The sequence below is a fragment of the Mytilus trossulus genome, chromosome 7 (genome assembly GCF_036588685.1).
Source record: "Mytilus trossulus isolate FHL-02 chromosome 7, PNRI_Mtr1.1.1.hap1, whole genome shotgun sequence".
NCBI lineage: Eukaryota > Metazoa > Mollusca > Bivalvia > Mytilida > Mytilidae > Mytilus > Mytilus trossulus.
Genome location: NC_086379.1, coordinates 68065803 through 68089636, shown reverse-complemented (window position 1 = coordinate 68089636; position 23834 = coordinate 68065803). Strand labels below are relative to the sequence as shown.

Genomic DNA, 23834 nt, shown 5'->3' with positions numbered 1-23834 from the left:
ATCTGACCTAGCTTGGCATGAACCTAAGGAGGTGAGAATACTACCACCAAATTAAAGAGGTGATTGGTTTTATACAATGAACACTAACCATGAGTTGTTCCTACTGCTACTTTAAACTTTGTAATGCCTGACTGATGATCATCTGCTCCCCAAGCTGCCTTGATCCCAGTGGTATCAGCTTGCCACACATGTCCATCTATAACTGTTTCTATTCTGCCTGCTAAGCTTCCTACATGAAGCCAGTGCATCTAGAAAAATCAATAATTGTCATTTTAAGTATTCATACAGATTGGTAAATCAAAGTTCACAGGTCAATAGCTTACATGGGACCTTTATGCAAAAAATGAATTTCATCATTTCATCATTACCTGTTTTAATTGATTGTTTGATTATTGTTTGTATAATGTCCATTGTCAATACATTGTAATGATCATTTGTTTTATAAAAAGAAAATTTTCTACATGTTTTGAAGAGGTCAAATATAAAAAGAATATCCTGTTTGGTAACCATTTTGGTTGGCTGCATGCATGATCTGTACAACTCTTGACAAAGATATGTTCCTGATATATACTTGTTTTATTCAAGAATATGTGTCCATAGGAAACTTTGACCCACTCACACTATTCTTTGTCTATGTTCAGAAAAACCTTGAAATCTGTATTTTGTCATATAATTTTAAAAAGATAGATATTTCAAATTGATGTAATGACCAGAGCTTTTGATACTTACAACAGGTGGAGTAGTATCTATGACAACACCATCAGTCTCAAATGCTGCTACAAATCCTGCCTTGTTAACAGCTCCCACCCTCATACTGTAGACTCCACCCTGGTGTAAAGACAAACCTGTCTGTGTGTAATGGTTTATACTGACATCAGTCCCAAGATTTAACCATTCACCATAAATTGCTAAAACATGATACAAAATATGTAAATAATGGCAATATATCTTTTTATTTTTCTATTTACAATTTCTTCTTACTATCTTTCTTTTTGAAAAATTAAATGTGTTAACAAAACTTGCTATAAATGAGTTATAAATTAAAAGTGCTTCTGTGCAGGAAATGGATAAATCCTTTGGATATTGCATCTTGATGTCGTTGATACCTTAAATAGGTGATTTTTATACTGTCGTATGTTGTACTGTTACACCACTGTCCTAGATAACAGGGAGGGTTGAGATACTGCTAACATACTTAACCTCGCCACATTCTGTATGTATGTGCTTGTCCCATCTACGGAGCCTGTAATTCAGAGGTTGTCGTTTGTTGCTGTGTCACATAGTTGTTTTTCATTCTTTTTATTGTACCTATAGTTGTTAATGTCTGTGTCATTTGGTCTCTTGTGAAGAGTTGTTTCATTGGCAATCATACCACATCTTCTTTTTTACATGTAGTTTTTACATACCTGGTATAACTTGGGATCTCACACCTTCATGATGTTGATATATCTGAATTTTGTAATGATCCAAACCAGATTCTTCATCTATAAACTCAAAGTTACTGGACAGACTTGTCACATCAGACTGAAAAAATGTCAAATACATGTACCTTGCTAAAAGAAGTAAAAGTTCCATGCAAAAGTAAAAAGTCTTGTTTTATAAAGTACACCTTTAATAAAAGTCTCCTGGTTAATTATAGGTATACATTTGCTTTTATGTATATCATTATGGATCTTAGTTGTACAGTGTAACCTGCCTAATCTGACACCTGAGTATGCCAACATTCATGGTCCTAAAATATGCCTATCTTTGCAGAAAAAACTTGAGTATTCCAACTTCCTGCTTTATCCGACATTTTCTTCTGGTCCCCCAGTATGTTGGATTAGACAAGTTACATTGTAGAACAGTTTATGGTTATCTAACTTTAAAAGTATACTTCAAAATAATTTTAAATGTAAAAATTGCAAAGCTGAAGGATTCAAAAGAAAGATTTAAAATAGCTGACATTTAACCCCGAAGTAAGATGGTTCACATGACCAGCACATAATGTCAAGAGATGACATTTGGAATGAATAGGTAAAGAATCAGTTTGACTATCTACTAAGTTCCAATATTATTTTTAAATTACAGTGTCCAGTTTAATATTTAAAACAAAATCTAATACAAACCTGAAATGTTTTATCTTCTTTCAGCACAGGTCCATCTCCCAAGCTTACAAGATCAGCTGGTGTCAGGTCAACAACGAATCCACTTGTCTCATTGATAATTGAGTTCAAGGCAGCATTTGTGGTTTTTAACTTGACCTTGACATGGTCCTTGTGATGAAGGTGAAAGTTCACCCATTCTATACTGACAGTTTCCTTTGGGAAAGTAACCCATTCTCTAACTACTTCAAAGTCTTTGGTGTTGTTACTTAAAAAAAAGTGTAACATGGATGAGGGTCGTAATGGGGGTACCTTCATGACAATAACTGTAAAAATTCTTGCCAAATGACGTTACCTGTAATTTTTGGTGTATGACGACAAAATGTACACTTTCTTTTTTGGTAATTATTTGAGACCTCTAATGAATCACAATAAGGATATTTTGACGAATCACAGTAAAATTTTAACCAATATGACCCTAATGGAAACTGAAAAATGACTGTTTGATGCCTGACAAATCGTTTTACAGCACTGTATGGGTCAAAATAATGACTTTGGGAAGCTAAGCAAAATAAAAATTTGTATTTTTTTAATTAGATTTCTGTTGCAATACTCTCTCTCCTAAAACTCAACATGTATGTGAAAATAAAAAGATATGGTATGATTGCCATTGGCAGAGACCAAATAACATGCATTAATGTAGGCAACTTACTTTGAAACCTCCACCTGTACACCATACTGTTGTATACCAGATTCTGGATCATGGTAATCTTTCCACTGGGCCCCAACTTTAGCCGTACTTGGTGAAAACTGAAGATCTATAAACCCTGCCTGAACCCCATCAATAACTTCTCCGGATTCTGGCTCGGTTAAATCAACAGTTACTAAAATAAAACAGTATTAAGATACCAAATGTTTTCCTATTTTGAAAGGAACTTGTGTTTTTCTTGATTTCTTTAGTTAATCTTTTAATGATTTTTTTTTTTTAGAAAAACCAAAACACTTTATACTTACACAAAACAAAAATATATGGCATCAATAAAAGCTAGGTCAAATTATTTTTTCTTTTATTTGTTGACTCATACCTCCATCAGATATAGCAGCCACTTTCTGTTGAGCTATTCCACCATTATAAGCCCAGACAATGGTGTAATATGTCTTGCCATGTTCTAAGTCTTTGTTGACAGAGACACAGGTCGTATGGGTTTGTCTATCTATTTCTGTTGTATTAGCTATATCTGTGTTATTGATATTTCTCTCAGAACTAACTCCCACCATATACATTGATATCCCTGATTCTTGGTCATAGAAATGTCTCCAATTAGAGCAAAGCTATAAAAGAATAAAAGTCTTCCATTCAATTAACCTTGTCACTATTTGTCCGCCATTACTGGACATTACAAAAGTTCCTGCAAAATGTTGACATCATTATGGAAAATATTTTGACACCTAAATGGAAAAGTGATTGTTGTATGACGTCAAAAGTTCAAGGGGAACATATTTTCAAATAGGGATTAGTTGTAAATATACTCTTTTTAGTTCAAAGTTTGAAACAGACTTTTTTTTCAAGTCAACCTGTATACTTTATCAATATGTGAAAACATGACGATGACTTAAAAAATTAAACTTCCATGATGAAAGAATTATTAATGGGATAGCTTGTTGAAAGTCGTTTGAATTCTGTCTGGTACTAATAAATGTTACAAGTAAGTTTTAAAAGTTTTGAACAAATTGACTGCTTCCATAAAAGTGCTTTATGGTGACTTGAGAAACACCAGTATCGCTCAGATTACAATTCTACCTTGAAAGGTAAGTTTGTATTTAGCCTATAAAATACTTATTTAGCCTTGAGAATTGAAAGGTCAGTTTAGCCCATTCATACAATAGAAGTTGATAAATTTGGCTTCATGCCATTTACATTGTCCAAAATTAAGGCCATTTTATTGTTATTGTGATGTTGTTTAGTACATAAGAACCCTATATTCTGACCAATACTTCAACTTTGTGCATCTTGATTTAATTGTTCAAAATATGTGAAAGTTGAATTATTAGGTTTATTTTAGGCCTTCTTATTGTATATTCTTTTACATGGTAGTTTTTTTTCAGATATAAAACTAGAGGCTCCAAAGAGCCTGTGTCGCTCACCTTGGTCTATGTGAATATTAAACAAAGGAAGCAGATGGATTCATGACAAAATTGTGTTTTGGTGATGGTGATGTGTTTGTAAATCTTACTTTACTAGTCTTGCTGCTTACATTTATGTCTATCTATAATGAACTTGGCCCAGTAGTTTCAGTGGAAAATGTAAATAAAAATTTACAAATTTTATGAAAATTGTTAAAAATTGACTATAAAGGACAATAACTCCTTAGGGGGTCAATTGACAATTTCGGTCATGTTGACTTATTTGTAAATCTTACTTTGCTGAACATAATTGCTGTTTACAGTTTATCTCTATCTATAATAAAATTTAAGATAATAACCAAAAACAGCAAAATTTCCTTAAAATTACAGATTCAGGGGCAGCAACCCAACAATGGGTTGTCAGATTCATCTGAAAATTATAGGGCAGATAGATCTTGATCTGATTAATAATTTTACCCCGTGTTGGATTTGCTCTAAATGCTTTGGTTTTTGAGTTATAAGCCAAAAACTGCATTTTACCCCTATGTTCTATTTTTAGCTGTGGCGGCCATCTTGATTTGATAGTTGGGTCACCGGACACATTTTTAAAACAAGATACCCCAAAGATGATGATTGCCAAGTCTGGATTAATTTGACCCAGTAGTTTCAGAGGAGAAGATTTTTGTTAAAGATAACTAAGATTTACGAAAAATGGTTAAAAATTGACTATAAAGGGCAATAACTCCTAAACGGGTCAACTGACCATTTCGGTCATGTTGACTTATTTGTAAATCCTACTTTATTAAACATTATTGCTGTTTACAGTTTATCTCTATCTATAATAATATTCAAGATAATAACCAAAAACTGCAAAATTTCCACAAAATTACCAATTCAGGGGCAGCAACCCAACAACGGGTTGACCGATTCATCTGAAAATTTCAGGGCAGATAGATCTTGACCTGATAAACATTTTTACCCATGTCAGATTTCCTCTTAATGCTTTGGTTTTTGAGTTATAAGCCAAAAACTGCATTTTACCCCTATGTTCTATTTTTTGCCGTGGCGGCCATCTTGGTTGGATGACCGGGTCACGCCACACATTTTTTAAACTAGATACCCCAATGATGATTGTGGCCAAGTTTGGTTCAATTTGGCCCAGTAGTTTCAGAGGAGAAGATTTTTGTAAAAGATAACTAAGATTTACGAAAAATGGTTAAAAATTGACTATAAAGGGCAATAACTCCTAAACGGGTCAACTGACCATTTCGGTCATGTTGACTTATTTGTAAATCCTACTTTACTAAACATTATTGCTGTTTACAGTTTATCTCTATCTATAATAATATTCAAGATAATAACCAAAAACTGCAAAATTTCCACAAAATTACCAATTCAGGGGCAGCAACCCAACAACGGGTTGACCGATTCATCTGAAAATTTCAGGGCAGATAGATCTTGACCTGATAAACATTTTTACCCACGTCAGATTTCCTCTAAATGCTTTGGTTTTTGAGTTATAAGCCAAAAACTGCATTTTACCCCTATGTTCTATTTTTTGCCGTGGCGGCCATCTTGGTTGGATGACCGGGTCACGCCACACATTTTTTAAACTAGATACCCCAATGATGATTGTGGCCAAGTTTGGTTCAATTTGGCCCAGTAGTTTCAGAGAAGAAGATTTTTGTAAAAGATAACTAAGATTTACGAAAAATGGTTAAAAATTGACTATAAAGGGCAATAACTCCTAAACGGGTCAACTGACCATTTCAGTCATGTTGACTTATTTGTAAATCCTACTTTATTAAACATTATTGCTGTTTACAGTTTATCTCTATCTATAATAATATTCAAGATAATAACCAAAAACTGCAAAATTTCCACAAAATTACCAATTCAGGGGCAGCAACCCAACAACGGGTTGACCGATTCATCTGAAAATTTCAGGGCAGATCGATCTTGACCTGATACACATTTTTACTCCATGTCAGATTTCCTCTAAATGCTTTGGTTTTTGAGTTATAAGCCAAAAACTGCAGTTTACCCCTATGTTCTATTTTTAGCCGTGGCGGCCATCTTGGTTGGTTGACCGGGTCAGGCCACACATTTTTTAAACTAGATACCCCAATGATGATTGTGGCCAAGTTTGGTTCAATTTGGCCCAGTAGTTTCAGAGGAGAAAATTTTAGTAAAAGATAACTAAGATTTACAAAAAATGGTTAAAAATTGACTATAAAGGGCAATAACTCCTAAACGGGTCAACTGACCATTTCGGTCATGTTGACTTATTTGTAAATCCTACTTTATTAAACATTATTGCTGTTTACAGTTTATCTCTATCTATAATAATATTCAAGATAATAACCAAAAACTGCAAAATTTCCACAAAATTACCAATTCAGGGGCAGCAACCCAACAACGGGTTGACCGATTCATCTGAAAATTTCAGGGCAGATAGATCTTGACCTGATAAACATTTTTACCCCATGTCAGATTTCCTCTAAATGCTTTGGTTTTTGAGTTATAAGCCAAAAACTGCAGTTTACCCCTAAGTTCTATTTTTAGCAGTGGCAGCCATCTTGGTTGGTTGACCGGGTCACGCCACACATTTTTTAAACTAGATACCCCAATGATGATTGTGGCCAAGTTTGGTTCAATTTGGCCCAGTAGTTTCAGAGGAGAAGATTTTTGTAAAAGTTAACAACGACGACGGACGACGGACGCAAAGTGATGGGAAAAGCTCACTTGGCCCTTCGGGCCAGGTGAGCTAAAAAACAAGTGAAACTGCGAGCTACTGCTCACTGATGATTCCCCCGCAGCAAGTGGATAATATTAATAGTGTAAAAATATGCAAGTGTTCGGTAAACAGGAAGTTGTCGAGTGATGAATCTGAAAACGCATCACACGGTATAGCTGACTAATATAAATCCTGAAACCAAATTTCAGAAATCCTTGTATTGTAGTTCCTGAGAAAAATGTGACGAAAATTTTCAACTTGGCTATCATGTGTAAAATCACACAAGTGTTCGGTAAACAGGAAGTTGTCAAGTGATCAATCTGAAAACGCATCACACGGTATAGCTGACTTAGATAAACCCTGAAACCAAATTTCAGAAATCCTTGTATTGTAGTTCCTGAGAAAAATGTGACGAACATTTTCAACTTGGCTATCATGTGTAAAATCATACAAGTGTTCGGTAAACAGGAAGTTGTCAAGTGATCAATCTGAAAACGCATCACACGGTATAGCTAACTTAGATAAACCCTGAAACCAAATTTCAGAAATCCTTGTATTGTAGTTCCTGAGAAAAATGTGACGAAAATTTTCAACTTGGTTATCATGTGTAAAATCATACAAGTGTTCGGTAAACAGGAAGTTGTCAAGTGATCAATCTAAAAACGCATCACACAGTATAGCTGACTTAGATAAACCCTGAAACCAAATTTCAGAAAACCTTGTATTGTAGTTCCTGAGAAAAATGTGACGAAAATTTTCAACTTGGCTATAAAATCATACAAGTGTTCGGTAAACAGGAAGTTGTCAAGTGATCAATCTGAAAACGCATCACACGGTATAGCTGACTTAGATGAACCCTAAAACCAAATTTCAGAAATCCTTGTATTGTAGTTCCTGAGAAAAATGTGACGAAGGTTTCATGGGACGGACTGACGGACTGACGGACGAACTGACAGACAGAGGTAAAACAGTATACCCCCACTTTTTTAAAGCGGGGGTATAAAAATCTGCTTGATTTTATAGAAATAGACTATGCTTGCAGGTTATCTATTACACTGTCTTTTTTTTTTGTTTACACCAAATCTGACAGATAATTATTTAGTTGCAAAATATTTTTACAGCACATTTCAGTCAGTATGTAGCTTATGGTAATATCTTTGGTTAGCTTGCTTGTTAGCTGAACCGTGAAGTCATTGTTAGGCAAGGTAAACTTCCCTCCTTTTAAAGTAGCTTAGTCCTACAGAGAGATAATTTTTTTATCTGTTGGGCTAGTCTATTATTAAAGGAGGGAAGTTTACCTTACCTAACAATGACTTCACGGTTCAGCTAACAAGCAAGCTAACCAAAGATATTACCATTAGCTACATACTGACTGAAATGTGCTGTATTTAGAGCTGAAATTTTTTCTATCTTTAAATGTGCATAAATGAACGTTAGAATAATCCTAATGTGAACAAGAATGAAAAAAAATGAGGGATACGATTGCCATAGTTTTCATTGACACATGCATAGCAGTTCTGCCAAATTTTCATTAAACAAATGCATGAGATTTGGCCAAAATTCAAAAGATCAAAGAGGAAAGAAATAGATCCAAGAATACTGTTGCAAAAAAAGCATGAACATGCGCGAGTCTCAAGCATTTTTGGCCGGTAACCCTGGTACAGCTGGATAGTATAAATTCTCTAAACTAATTCAACTGCACATGCAAAATGTAACAATCTGAATAGTCACTCAACTTAAAGAATAGCCAATCCTCGTTACAAGTGTATGAGCTATGTACTTATTGTGTGTTTTATCAAATTATATATAGTTATCCTGTACTATTGTAAACTCGTACCATTAAAAAAAAAAAAAAACTCGTACCATTGCTAACTTGTACCAACTTATTTAAATGCATTCAAATGGTGTTAAATGATGAATATACATGATATACGTTACTTTCACCCAATACCTCTTAAGTCTGTAAAATGTATATAATTTGAAAGTACAATGACCAATTTGTAGCTTATGTTCCTTGTATATTGGATAGAAAATACTGTGGCAGATGTAGATAATTAAGGTATATACAGTTTCACCCGAAGAAAATTTTTCATGAATAATAAAATCTTAACAGTTAGTCAAAATGATTGCCAAAATTATTTTTACTGTCTATAAATAAATGTAACAATGAAATTTAACTGATTCCTGTTAAGGGGGTCCGGATTTTCCCTGCAAAAAAAGCACATGGCTTTCAACAATTGTAAACATAGCATTCAATTTGTGATCATGGATTACATCTTTAATGAACTTAAATTGGATATATACATATTCAACATGTTCAATTTTAATAAGTTACAGTTAAAGCAATGTTTTAACTTTCCTCTGGATTAAGTTCTACAGTGGCGGATTCAGAACTTTTCCTAAGGGGGAGCCCGCTGACTGACCTAAGAGAGGGCCCGCACCAGTCATGCTTCAATGATCCCTTTTTTATCAACCAAATTTTTTCCACAAAAAAAAAGGGGGGGGGGGGATCCGCCTATGTTCTAGTTTGAAAGATCAGTTAAAACATTAATGCTTTAAAACATTCTTTATTTTTGTCTAAGTTTTCATTTAACTCCTGTGTAAAATTCAAGTAATTCAACTTTATTTCTATTAAGTTTACAAACAGAAATCCATAAAACATCATATTTTTTATATATTTTTCTGATTGTTACGACTTCCCAGTAGTACAAGTTAACTTTTTTGGTTCCAATGCCGTGGTACGAGTTAACTTGCTTCCGTATCTTATTACCGTAATTTTAGGAGGAACCCTAAACTGGACCCCTATCATATTGTGTTCACTTATCGCTACACTGACCTTCAGTGCGAAGCTATATATAGAACGGCGGACCAGTTTAGGAGGAACCCCATTTCTTACTCTTTAATTATTGAAGTTCCCTTGGGTCAGAGGGCATGACTCCTTTCCGTACACACTCCTCTGTTTACATTGAGATCGTTCTTAATATAATACGACGTTTACCGGAATTAACGAGTTAATTCTTCTTGACGAATACTTCGAAAAGGGAGACAACTCGAAACGATAACATGGAAGATTCCATTTCTGCTGAAGGGGTGTTATAGGTAATTTTTACGATGAAACATTTACTTTAATTTAAATTATGCATGTGATTTAAAATTATGCAACAACAATAGCCCTCCATATGCAGACAGACATAGAAAGAATCCCATGAGTTTCAAATTAATTAATGAAGCGGGGAATCACTCAATCTGATACCCCTTGAAATCAGGAAAACTACACGCATGTGGGGTCTCACTAATTAGCGACAAAAAGCGTCAAGAAGCGACAAGAAGAAAAATAATAAGTTACAAAAAGCAACAAGAAGCTATTTAGCGACAAGAATACATTTTGTTATCACATACATTAAAATATTTTTTAGGATTATATTGAAAGATCAACAAGAAGCTATTTAGCGACAAGAATACATTTTGTTATCACATACATTAAAATATTTTTTAGGATTATATTGAAAGATGAAGAAATAAAAAAAATTTGATGAAGAGATTGTGTACTTTTTATTATCATATTGATAGATGTAGAAATTAAACATGTGTAAGAGCACTCGTACGTCCTAAACTAGAATATGCTTGTTCGGTTTGGAACCCTCATACTGCTGAACAATGCAATGAACTTGAGATGGTTCAACGTCGGGTTGCTAGATATGCCTGTAATCGTCATCACAACACCAGTAGCGTTACAGACATGCTCCATACTTTAAATTGGCCTACCCTACAACAACAAAGACTTAAAACAAGACTTATATGTTTTATAAAATTGTACACCATATTGTCGCTGTGCCATCAACATTACTCATACCAACAGACAATAGAACCCGACAACTTCATCCACAAACTTACAGACACTTACTTACAGTTAAAGATTGTAACAAATATTCATTTTTTCCGTATACTATTACACAATGGAATGTACTACCTCCAAAGGTAGTACTTTCTCCCCCTTTAAATATTTTTAGAGAACAGTTAACACCTACTGTTCTCTACAATATAGAACAGTAAACCTAGTAGTTATGTAAATAGTTTTAACCACATGTCATGTTAGTATTTGTTTATTTTTTGGCACTTTATTTTGTAAATATTTATTTATTATTATCCTACGCATGCGCAGCAGTTAGTAATCATCAAAAATCTGATGGATAACTGGATACCATAAGAAGAAGAAGAAGAAGAAATGTAAATAAAAACAAAGATTTGTCATCTTCCTTTTGAAGGATTTAATAAAACAAAAACATGAAATATTATTTCCTTCCTAACTGTACAATTAATTTTTCCTGATAGGACCAACATTAGCTGTGGCTTCACTCTAAGGTAATACACAATTAAGAGCAACAAATGAGATTAACTAGGTGCGTGTCCTTTGTTTTATTGCAACAATAACATCCATTAACACCTTCATCAATTACACGCACCAGAATATAAAATTATTGTACCGAATAGTGAACACCTGTTGAAAACTCAAGATTGTCATCAGTTTCTTTTAATCTTCAATCTATATGCATAAACATGATAAATATCGTTAAATGAGACAATACACTAAATAAAATGATGAAAAATATTCACATTTTAATTATGTTTTCCTCTTGTTTGATTTCAGTTCTTAATTTGTATTTCACAATTTGTGTATGAATTTTCTGGACAATTATGCACAAATAATGCATTTTGCAAGTTAATTATATATTGTACAAAAATGGTTTTAAAAACAAATAAAAAGACAAAATATACTTCCTGTGATACCTTATAAAATATCATGTAAATAAATGTAGCAACTGAATTAGATTTACAAGTTTCATTTCCCCCCCTATCAAAATTAACTTTCCTGTCGTTGAAATTGTTTTCTTTTGCATATTTTTTAAATATTTATTTCGAATAAGTAATATAAATAAAAAAATGTTTTCTTGTCGCTAAATAGTTTCTTGTTGCTAATATTATTCTTCTTGTCGCTTCTTGACGCTTTTTGTCTCTAATTAGTGAGACCACGCATGGACATTAATACATAAACAAACCGCGACTTGCGATTTGGAACAAGAACGTTCATTAAATGATATGATGAATGCTTCTCCATTTCTTTATGAGAGTACAGTATCAAATATCAGTTTCATAACGGTAAAATATAGAAATACTCCACTTCAGGTTCTTGTGACAGAAATAGAATTATCGATCGGCTTTCAGAGAACTCTCGCAAGTTATCAAAATTTGGGAATTCCCTCTGACGTGTTTCTAAATTTATAAAAACACTAAATATAAATACTGTTTAATTCTGATTTTCCGTATTGATAAAAACACGCATATAAGTCAAGGAAAATATCATACATGAAGATTATGAGTAAAACATTACAAGAAAGTTGTTTATGTTCAATTGTTTTGCTTGTTTTTACCTTTTAAAGCAAGACAATCATAAGAATCTGAGATGTTGCCGAATGTTTAGAATAAAACGAATGACGTGAGGGAGTGTATCATAGGGTCAATGGTAAAAGTCTACAGATTGCTTGACAGCAATCGTATCCCAAAAATCAACCAGGATATAAAATTCCAAATATTAATTTATTATACTTATATCAGTTCATATAGAATAAACTTTTAAAGATTATATTGATTCCTATAAACTGGAAATCTCAAGCCACTGTTTTGCATGTTTACAATGTAGGTCATGTCCCAACAGAAAATCAATAAATATGACAGTACGTGTACTCTTAGCACAACACATAAGGTCACTGTGAAATAGACATCTAGGGCATGAAGCAGTCAGTTATACCAAACCAGTTTGAATAGATGTCTAGTTTAAAACCAGTTTGACTAGTATCTAGTTAAGTCTTGGAATAACAATGATGTGTCCTATATTTTGACAATGTAAATGACATGAGGACCTGCATGGGTTTTTATTAATATCTGTATTTTTTTAATTTTTAGTGTTTTTTTTTAACCTTAAAAAATGACTCTCATTCTGTAAAATTCTCATGAAAATGATTTTACTATTTAGTATTTCTGTTACAAGATTATTTATCAATTCTGTACATTGACCTTTATATTATCAGTATTGCATTACAGTTACCTTTCCCTTTTTTTTTTTTGCACAGTTATGCTTTATACTTTTGCACTGCACTATTCTCTATTCTTTATTTTGTTGTTCATTTTCTTGATTCTCTATTTTTTTGTTGCTGTTACCTGTATTCTCTATTCTGTAAACCCCATTCTGATCCTCATAGGTAAACTCCTATTGTATGAATGGGATAAACTGACCTTTCAATTCTCAAGGCTAAACAAGTATTTTATAGGCTAAATACAAACTTACCTGTTAAGGTAGAATTGTAATCTGAGTGGTACCGGTGTTTTTCAAGTCACCATAAACTCTATTGGGAATAAAACATCTACGGCTTATTTACCAGTTTATACGGTACTACAACCAACCTGTTTTATAATGCAATCATAATCACTGCTATTAGAAGTTTCAGTATTTTTCTAATTCTAACAAGAACCATAATTGATAAATGCAATGAAAAAGTAATTGTATTTACATTTAATTAAAATGCTGCCTGATAGATCAAAATGAGTAAATATAATAATAATTTGACCTGTTGATACTCTTTGGTGAATTGCAGATCAGTCCCCTGTACTGAACCATCCAACACTTGTCCTGCTATTGGTGGTGTGTTGTCAACAATTATAGCTTGGTTTGCTACTCCTATTTTTCTCAGATCCACTGCAAAATTAGGATACATAAGTTATAATGTTAGTCACTATAAATTTTGTAGGTAAATTATTGATAACCTCACCTTGCATAATGACATACTTGCAAATTTAGAAACAAATGTAATTTGCTTGCTCTTTTTCAAAATAAAATTAACAAAAAGAAGAACATTAAACCATACAAATATACTTTTCAGTTGAGCCTTTGTTATACCTCCATTGATGACCTTGATTTTGACCCAGATACGAACACCATCTGTAAGCTTTACTGCATACTGTATATCTGGACTATAGCCCATTCTTTTCCAGTCCATTTCATTACAGTCTCTGGCTGAATGACCCAAACATAAATCGTTGTATACCAAACCTGAATGAGGGTCACTGTAAAAAGGATAGAAATTGATTTTAATATATACTTAAACATCAGAAAACATAGTGCATGTTTATTTTAAATTTGTTTTGTTGTCATTGGATACTATAATTTGATTATGAAAAAGCTTCTACCGTAGTTCCATACATTCAATGAAGGTTTGACAAAATAATTGATGTCTTAAACACCTATAACGACAGACTGTACCTAAATGTTGACACCAACAACATGTAGGATTAGTGTTGCTTCTCAGACTCAACAAAAGGTATGAAAACTTTCAGCTGTTTTTGAACTAAAGTAAAACAAAAATACCAAATTCCAAGGTATATTGGAGCATATCTGTTATCTGTTTCTATACATACCCAGATACATGAGAAGCTTTCAGTAAGGGCAGATCTTCATCATATTCTATTCCATATACATCATAAACCTCTGGTCTGGAGTTATCTACTGTCAGTGGTGTAGAATGACAAACAGTTGTTACCAATGGCCCTCCATACTTTACATCATTTAATGCCCTGACAGTAATGAAGTACTTTCCATCTGAAATAAAATATAATATAAAAAATATTATCTACTGGTTAAAATCTGTTTCATTTGGTTATTATAATAGTTGTATTGTACAAATGTCATACTAGTTGTCATCTTTTATAAGAGCAAAAAATAACTTTAATTCAAGAGTCAACCAAAAGGTAAGGGACAGTATATTAGAAATTTAGTCCACTGTTTCTTGAAAAAAGTTGTGTAAAGTAGGTTAAGGTCACAGAAGTATCAGTTCAAATGTTGAAGATATAATAAATACCTGGTAATTTGGTGTAAGGAGCTGGTATAGGACTTATCATAGCACTGTGTGTCCACTGTGATTTATCAAATAAATGTTTATGAGGATCATGGTCAGCATGTACATCATCTGTGCATTCAGTCAGGCCGATAAGTACAGTGTATCCCAGAATTCCAGATTCTCTGTCAATAAATCCATCCCAGTTGGCTAAAATGAAGAAAATGAATTAGACCTAAATATATACATATTTAGAAATCCAATATATGTTACTGTAAATTTCTTTTAACCCTTTCTCCATATTAGATATGGTCTTAACCAGTCTTATTGGTGTCCACTAGAACAACTCCAGGATAAGGAGAGAGACTACTGTTTGTATGTTTTAAAACTTGATTGATTGATTGGTGTTTGACACCTCTTTTAGCACTATTGTATTATTTCTTGCAGAACAATTTGTATAAGGGGAGGAAGCTGAGGTGTCAACAGAGATTATCTGACCTTCGGTAGAAAAACTGACAATCATAGCAAATTAAGATTGGAGTTGAGCGAAAAAGCCACATGTAGGGTTTAAACTCACCTCAATTCTTCTAGATGTTTCTTTTTTCAGTAACAGGCTCCTAAGAGGTTAAGTTTATATATGATAAAACTGTAATAAATTTAAATAGTTTTCTAAGTCTATGCCTAAAAAGATGAAGCCTGCTTTCCATGTGTTAGAATGCTGCTTGATCTTCTTAATTGCTGCTTAATATTCTTTAAGTGTTCTTGTGTCATATATTGTTAAGTTTCATTTGCTTACTTTTTCCCAATATAAAACCCCACTTGATTATTTTAGTTGTTACTTTGGGGTGGTCATGTGATACCTACCAGATATAAAGGTATTTGCCCTGGTGAACATCAGATCAAACATTGGTGTTGGACCATTGAATACTGTCTGGGAACCAGGTCCATCAACTATCAGTCTACAATGTATATATTTAAAGATGTCAATTAATTCTAATTCAAGTAATTTTTTAATTTGTGTTTTTTTAAACGCGTTGTCACATCTTTTTGCAATAATTTTTACAGGCAGTTTCCATGTATATTTTTTATTTTGCAATTTCAATACAGAGTAACTAGAGGCTCTTTAGAGCCTGTGTCGCTCACCTTGGTCTAAGGGAATATCAAACAAAGCACACTCTCCAACATTGCAAACGATAATAGACCATGGCATATGTCTCTATTTTGTTGATATTGCATTACTGATCTTTAAGTCTGTTTAGTTTCTTTGGCTTATTAATAGATCTTGCCTTGCTGATAATTTTTGTGATTTAGAGCGTTTATTTTTCTTTTAAATTGAGGCATAACAGAAAAAAAAGTTTCTATTTTTAAATATCCTAGTTTTCATGATAAAAAGCAACAGAGAAGAAAAAAATCATAAAATTTGTCATTTATGAACCTAAAAGAAATTGTCTCACAGTTTTGACGACTATTTAGACAATTGATAGAGCTCATTATTCTGAAAAAAGTTTACTTTCAGATTTTCTGTATTTTTAATAATTAAAAAAAATAATAATCAAAACTTGCATTTGACCCTATGTTCTACTTAAAGTCATGTCAGCCCTGTTGGTTGGTAGGCAGGGCAATCTTACACAATTTTTAACTAGATACCTTAATGATGATTGTGACCAAGTTTGGTTAAATTTGTCTCAGTAGTTTTAGAGGAGAAGATTTTTGTAAAAGATAAAAAAAAAAAATAGTAAAAATTTGACTATAAATCTAAGGACAATAACTCCTCAAGGAGTCAATTGATCATTTTGGTCATGTGACTATTTTTAGTAGATCTTACTTTGCTGAACAATTTTGCTGTTTAAAGTTTATCTCTATCTATTATAATATTCAAGATAATAACCAAAAACTAAAATTTCTATAAAATAACCAAATCTGTGACAGCAACCCGTCAATAGGTTGACTGATGTGTCTGGAATTTTCAGGGCAGACAGATTTTGTTCTAATGAACATATTTATCCCCCAGTCAAATTTGCTTTAAAAGTTTCAGTTTCAGAGATATAAACCAAAACCATCATTTCACCCCTATGGTCTAATTTTAGCCATTGCAGCCATCTTAGTTAATATGCAAGGTTATCAGATAAATCATAAATGTTTATAACTAAATACTTTAAGGATGATTTTGTCCAAGTTTGGTTCAATTTGGCTTAGTAGTTTCAGAGGAAAGATTTTTGTAAAAATAAAACTAGAGGCTCTAAAGAGCCTGTGTCGCTCACCTTGGTCTATGTGCATATTAAACAAAGGACACAAATGGATTCATAACAAAATTGTATTTTGGTGATGGTGATGTGTTTGAAGTTCTTACTTTACTGAACGATTTTGCTTCTTACAATTATATCTATCATGAACTTTGCCCATTAGTAACAGAGAACTATATTTGGTAAAAATTTACATAAATTTATCAAATTAATGAAAATTGTAAAAAATTGACTATAAAGGGCAATAACTCCTTAAGGGGTCAATTGACCATTTAGGTCATGTTGACTTATTTGTAGATCTTACTTTGCTGAACATTATTGCTGTTTACAGTTTATCGCTATCTATAATAGTATTCAAGATAACCAAAAACGGCAAAATTTCTTTAAAAATTACCAATTGGAAGGCAGCAACCCAACAACCAGTTGTCCAATTCATCTGAAAAATTCAGGGCAGATAGATATTGACTTGATTAACAATTTAACTTCTTGTCAGATTTGCTCTAGATGCTTTGGTTTCATAGTTATAAGCAAAAAACTGCATTTTACCCCTATGTTCTATTTTTAGCCGTGGCGGCCATCTTGGTTGAATGGCCAGGTCATCGGACACATTTTTCAAACTAGATACCCCAAAGATGATTGTGGCCTAGTAGTTTCGGTGGAGATTTTGTAAAAGATTACTTAGATTTATGAAAAATGGTTAAAGATTGACTATAAAGGGCAATAACTCCTAAAGGGGTCAACTGACCATTTTGGTCATGTTGACTTATTTGTAGACCTTACTTTGCTGAACATTATTGCTGTTTACAATTTATCTCTATCTATAATAATATTCAAGATAAAAACCAAAAACAGCAAAATTTCCTCAAAATTACCAATTCAGGGGCAGCAACCCAACAACCGATCGACCGATTCATCTGAAAATTTCAGGGCAGATAGTTCTTGACCTGATAAACATTTTTATCCCATGTCAGATTTCCTCAAAATGCTTTGGTTTTTGAGTTATAAGCCAAAAACTGCATTTTACCCCTTTGTTCTATTTTTAGCCGTGGCGGCCATCTTGGTTGGTTGACCAGGTCAGGCCACACATTTTTAAAACTAGATACCCCAAAGATGATTGTGGCCAAGTTTGGATTAATTTGGCCAAGTAGTTTCAGAGGAGAAGATTTTTGTAAAAGATTACTTTAATTAACAAAAATGGTTGAAAATTGACTATAAAGGGCAATAACTCCTAAACGGGTCAACTGACCATTTTGGTCATGTTGACTTATTTGTAGATCTTACTTTGCTGAACATTATTGCTGTTTACAGTTTATCTCTAACTATAATAATATTCAAGATAATAACCAAAAGCAAAATTTCTTCAAAATAACCAATTCAGGGGCAGCAACCCAACAACCGATTGACCGATTCATCTGAAAATTTCAGGGCAGATAGATCTTGACCTGATAAACATTTTTACCCCATGTCAGATTTGCTTTAAATGCTTTGGTTTTTGAGTTATAAGCCAAAAACTGCATTTTACCCCTATGTTCTATTTTTAGCCGTGGCGACCATCTTGGTTGGTTGACCGGGTCAGGCCACAAATTTTTTAAACTAGATACCCCAATGATGATTGTGGCCAAGTTTGGTTTGATTTGGCCCAGTAGTTTCAGAGGAGAAGATTTTTGTAAAAGTTAACGACGACGGACGCCAAGTGATGAGAAAAGCCCTTCGGGCCAGGTGAGCTAAAAAATAAATAAAAATACTATGAAGGACAATAACTCCTAAAAGGGTCAATTGATCATTTTGGTCATTTTGGCTTTTTTAAAGATCTTACTTTGTCGAATAATTTTTCTGTTTACAGTTTATCTCTATCTTTTTAAATAAACAAGATAATAACCAAAAACTAGAAAATTTCCTTAAAATGACCAATTCAGGGGCAGCAACCCAACAACAAGTTGTCTGATGCATCTGAAAATTTCAGGGCAGATAAAACTTGTTCTGCTGAACATTTTTACCAATGTCAGATTTGCTCTAAATGCTTTAGTTTCAGAGCTATAAGCCAAAACCAGTTACCCTAAGGATGATTTAGGCCGTTTTGTTTATTTGGCCCCGTAGTTTCAAAGGAGAAGATTTTTCTAAAAGCAAATGGACGACGACAACGATGGACAACAGACCCAAAGTAATGAGAAAAGTTACTTTGAATAAAAACAAACACACTAAATCTACTACAACCTTCTACAACTACTGTTACAATAACTTACCTATGATTCTGAATTTTAGGATGTACACCTTTACAGAGTAACTTCCAGTCAGATCTGTCTTCAGGTATTAAATCCAAACAGGGAAGTATTTCAAGGTAATCAGCTGTCTTGTTCAAAATAAAGCCTTCAAAATATTGTTGATTGCAAGTAGTTAATTGATTGTCACAATAAAATCTGCTTTTCTTCATTTTTGCATAATTAGTATTTATCAATATTTTTTTAAGGTATTAAACTTTATTTAATTTTCACAATTTTTGGTGTAAATATAAAAGAATTAGCAAAAAAGTCCAATGTTCAAATTAACTTGAAAGCAAACAAACTCATTGATAAATGAACAGGAGAGTAAATGATTGTTTCATATAAAATATATATATCTTATTCTTTATGTAATTATGATATCAACCTGTTTCTGGGGTAGTTGTATCTAAAATGACTCCTTGTGTGGTAATTATACTATCATATCCTAGAACATTGACCAGTCTCAGGTTGAAGTAGTATGTTTTATTATGTTGGAGTTGTAGGTTTTCATAAACAAACTGCTTGGACTTGCCAATACCAAGTCTCTCATAATGTTCAAACAATCCAGACTTGGACCTTGAATAGTGATGTCCCTCAATGGCTTCCATAAGTTCACATACTGCATTTCCAAAGTCATAATTAAAACTCATACACTTAGTGTGAGGTAAATCTACACAGGCCCTGGCACAATCTCCTGGACTATTTCGTTTTGTGTCAAGAGCTGATTTTGGTCCAATCAATCTTCCAGCTGTTGCTCCAGTAAATAATTGGTCTAAAACCTTTTTATTAAAAGGATCTGAACCTATAAAATAAAAAAAAAAATAGATATTGTGAAAACATAGCAACTAATGTGCAATAAATACTCATTGTAAACAATGAAGCACTTGCTGTACTTTATACTCACTACAGAAAGAACCAAACTCATATCCTCTGCCATTTGGCATGTTTTAATAAAACATCATTAATGTAAAGCTATTTAATTGATACAGAAAAGGTAGATAGGCTTATGTGGATCAAGCATAAACACTAAATCAGAGAGAATCGCTCAAGAAAATCTGCATAGAAAAATGAGTATTGTGATATGGTATTGTAAACATGACAGAAATATTGCTCATAGATATATAGTGCTGCTGATATGGTGAAATCATTATGTATTTATTGAATTGGAAAATTCAACTAATATGGATATCAGAAATCAAATAGATTATACCTAAATTGTTATTTATCTGATTATGATCAAGGTCAACATTATCCCAGGGCACCATCTGGTCCCCAAAGATTCCTTTCCCATATCCTGCTCCAACTTGTACTGTCTCAAGTTCAGAGTCCTCATACACTGTCACATAGGCCCTCAGTACCTCAGGGTTACTTGTAGACATAAACTCCTCTTGAAATCTTCCACCGGGTACAGTCACATCATAAGTTGGTAGACTACAAAATGCTTCTGACCTTTGACCAGAGTTGTTTTCTGCTATCAAGGTGAAATAGATTGGAACTCCTGTACCTCTACTGATCAATGGCTGAAAAAATATGGTGTTACAATAAACTTTCAAAAGTACATGAAGACAAACTAGTAACTTGATTTTAGTTATGTAGTAAAAAAAACAAAAAAACTATTTTTATTTCAAAGAAACCTATGAAAGAAGACTGAAACCTACTGTTTAATTTTAGTTTCTTGTGTACAATTTGGAAATTAGTATGGCGTTCATTATCACTGAACTAGTATATATTTGTTTAGGGGCCAGCTGAAGGACGCCTCCGGGTGCGGGAATTTCTCGCTACATTGAAGACCTGTTGGTGACCTTCTGCTGTTGTTTTTTATTTGGTCGGGTTGTTGTCTCTTTGACACATTCCCCATTTCCATTCTCAATTTTATGTTATTATTTCTTACCAAAAGTTTCCCAAATGGTTAATTTTTATCCATAACTGTACAACAAACTTTACAAAAAAACAGTGAATATATTTAAATCAATCAAAATGTACAATGACCTCCAGCATCACAGAAGCGACCTCTGGTGGCAAACAATGAAAAATAATCATTATACCAATCTCCTTAATAAATGTGGATGGTCTTTTTTTGTGTATACCAACATTAAAGTACAGTTTCATAAACCTATAATAACTTTACCTCCTTAATAACTGTAGATGGTCCTCCGAGTTCATATTCCTGTAACACATCAGACCCTCCTGGTACAGTTCCCACATTTAGGTACAGCTTCACCAGACTCCTATCATCTTCAGCTCGGATAGAGATTTCAAACTCTGGTTCTGTGTAATCTAAGTTTGGTGTTTGTTTAACATAACAGGAAGATGTTGATCTCTTTTTCTACAAAAGATTAATTGATTTTCACCAAACATTAATTTCTCCATACACATTGTTTTGTTCTTATGAATGTGCAACAAGCATTCAGAACCATTAATCTTTAAAGTGTCAGTCTTTGTAAGGATCAAGCAATTCAAATAAAAATAAAAAACATGGTCAGACGAAAATTGCCTGGTATTTCAAATTAACTCAAAATAGTTTTAGTTTGAATGATAGCAAATAACAGATTTATCTCCCCTTAAATGTTAATTTGAATGCATTTCAACCAAATTGCATCATCCATTACAGAACAAGAAACTGAAAATTAAGTTATTTTTGTGAACTACTACCGATTTAAAAGAACTGAAATTTATGTAATATTTAGAGGGAAGTAAGAAGTATAAATAAAGAAATGAAGATTAATTGAAGGTACATGTAATACTTTTAAAAAGTTTAGTTTCAATCATTTCAGTTGTCTAGCAAGAAACATAGAGTATATGGCAGGAAGATCAATAAACGGTAAAAATAATGAGCAAATTGAAATTTTTCTGAATGAAAATATCATATTAGCTCAAATTGTCTTTTTATTGGCAATTTGTACACTTTTCTTTAGACCTTACAGCCTTATATTTTCTCTAGCTGGGTTCACTCGATATTCTTTCTAATAAAGTCAGTATCAAAAACAAAAACATCATCATTCTATATAAATTGCACCACTAGTATGATACTATTATTTATAAGCAGAATTTTACCTTTCCATTGACCCCAGAATCTGTAACAGGTGATATTTGTGGTGGGGAAGTATCTTCCTCCTTCTTTCTATTATCAATTATCTTAGCATTAATGCTTGGAGATTTGTACCGCCATAATGTACCACTAAACAAGGTCTTAGTAAACCTAATTCCCCATGGTAGTCTGACTTCTAAAGTAACTTTAGCTGTCAACTTCAGTTCTAAAGGTCTCAGTTCCAGGTACATAGACAAACTGTTAATCATAATAATATGTGAACTCATTATGCATAAAATTAAATGATTTTTTTTAGCAATTATATATATCTAATTCAATCATAAGGTCAACAAGATTGCTATGCTGTAAAAAAAAATGGAAAAGGATCAATTACATTAGATGCATTATTTGTATGGAACATTTCCTGAATCACATCTAATCATCTAGCATTTGAGCATCCCTTAATAATTTGGAGATCGCTTTACCTTACTTAAGGACAGGCTTAAATAGTCTTTTTCTGCCTTTATTTTGGAGTCAAATTTAAAAGGTATCCAACATTTTCATTATGAATTTTGATTTTTTTCTCCTTTTTCACAATTAAAAGTCTTGGAAATGAAATATTGTACTTACCCAACATCCAGTGGAAATTTACTGAAAGATATTTCTGCAGTTGAAGGAAATCTGGTATCCATTATGTAACCATCTAACTGTAATTTACCACACAATACCCAGAAACAAATTCCAACAGAACCATAAGCTTTTGCTCCAGCAAAAGGGACTACAGTAGCAAACCCAGTCATACCCAAAACTTTTACACCAACTTCAAATGCCATGCCGTAATAACCAAAAGCTCCAAATTCTGCAAATAATTTATCAAAAGTAAAAATTGTGTAACTCATCAAACATAACCTATCTTATAAGTGGACATTTATACAAAAAGTATTCTGTTTTGTCAAAGTTTACTTTTGGAAGTCAGTTTCTTTAAGTAGGTCAAGATTAAAGAGACTGTTAATTTCAGTGTCATTTGGTCTCTTGTGGAGAGTTGCCTTATTGGCAATCATACTTCTTATTTTATAAGTTGTCAAATCCATATTTTAGAAGTTTCAATATCACTTAAAACAAAACTCCCCAAATATACTAATCAACTCTATTTTTGAACTTGCAGGAGATATTGCAAATGAATCCATTTAGTATTTACAACTATATCAAGATTTTGCACAATTCATAGGTTACAAAAACTTGTTATTTATCAGTTATTTTTAAAAGACAAAAAAACAGATATTTTCAGAAGACCAGGATACTTACCAAGTCTAAGAATAAGTGGACCAACTGGTATATCATGATAAATTGGTGGAACGATTACAATGTTTGTTCTAGGAAAACTAACATCTCCCTTTACTATAATGTCAGTACGTTTAAATATATTTGTTGGATCTCCTAGCAATTTATCAATGAACTCTGATAGCTGTAA

At 32.9% G+C, this 23834-nt stretch overlaps 1 protein-coding gene across 1 annotated transcript in view; it reads right to left on the bottom strand.

Annotated features, from left to right (window-relative positions):
• LOC134726618 (uncharacterized) overlaps window positions 1-23834 on the bottom strand; it is a 204289-nt gene that overhangs the window by 59123 nt on the left and 121332 nt on the right. The window contains exons 108-125 of the mRNA XM_063591029.1: window positions 23669-23828; window positions 22994-23222; window positions 22390-22621; window positions 21464-21661; window positions 20546-20855; window positions 19721-20137; window positions 19318-19441; window positions 15696-15790; window positions 14856-15041; window positions 14416-14596; window positions 13898-14064; window positions 13569-13696; window positions 3170-3416; window positions 2797-2968; window positions 2109-2352; window positions 1407-1524; window positions 730-908; window positions 89-248 (exon numbers count right to left, since the gene is read on the bottom strand). Coding sequence (XP_063447099.1) covers window positions 89-248; window positions 730-908; window positions 1407-1524; window positions 2109-2352; window positions 2797-2968; window positions 3170-3416; window positions 13569-13696; window positions 13898-14064; window positions 14416-14596; window positions 14856-15041; window positions 15696-15790; window positions 19318-19441; window positions 19721-20137; window positions 20546-20855; window positions 21464-21661; window positions 22390-22621; window positions 22994-23222; window positions 23669-23828 — 3547 coding nt within the window. The remainder of the gene's footprint in view (window positions 1-88; window positions 249-729; window positions 909-1406; window positions 1525-2108; window positions 2353-2796; window positions 2969-3169; window positions 3417-13568; window positions 13697-13897; window positions 14065-14415; window positions 14597-14855; window positions 15042-15695; window positions 15791-19317; window positions 19442-19720; window positions 20138-20545; window positions 20856-21463; window positions 21662-22389; window positions 22622-22993; window positions 23223-23668; window positions 23829-23834) is intronic.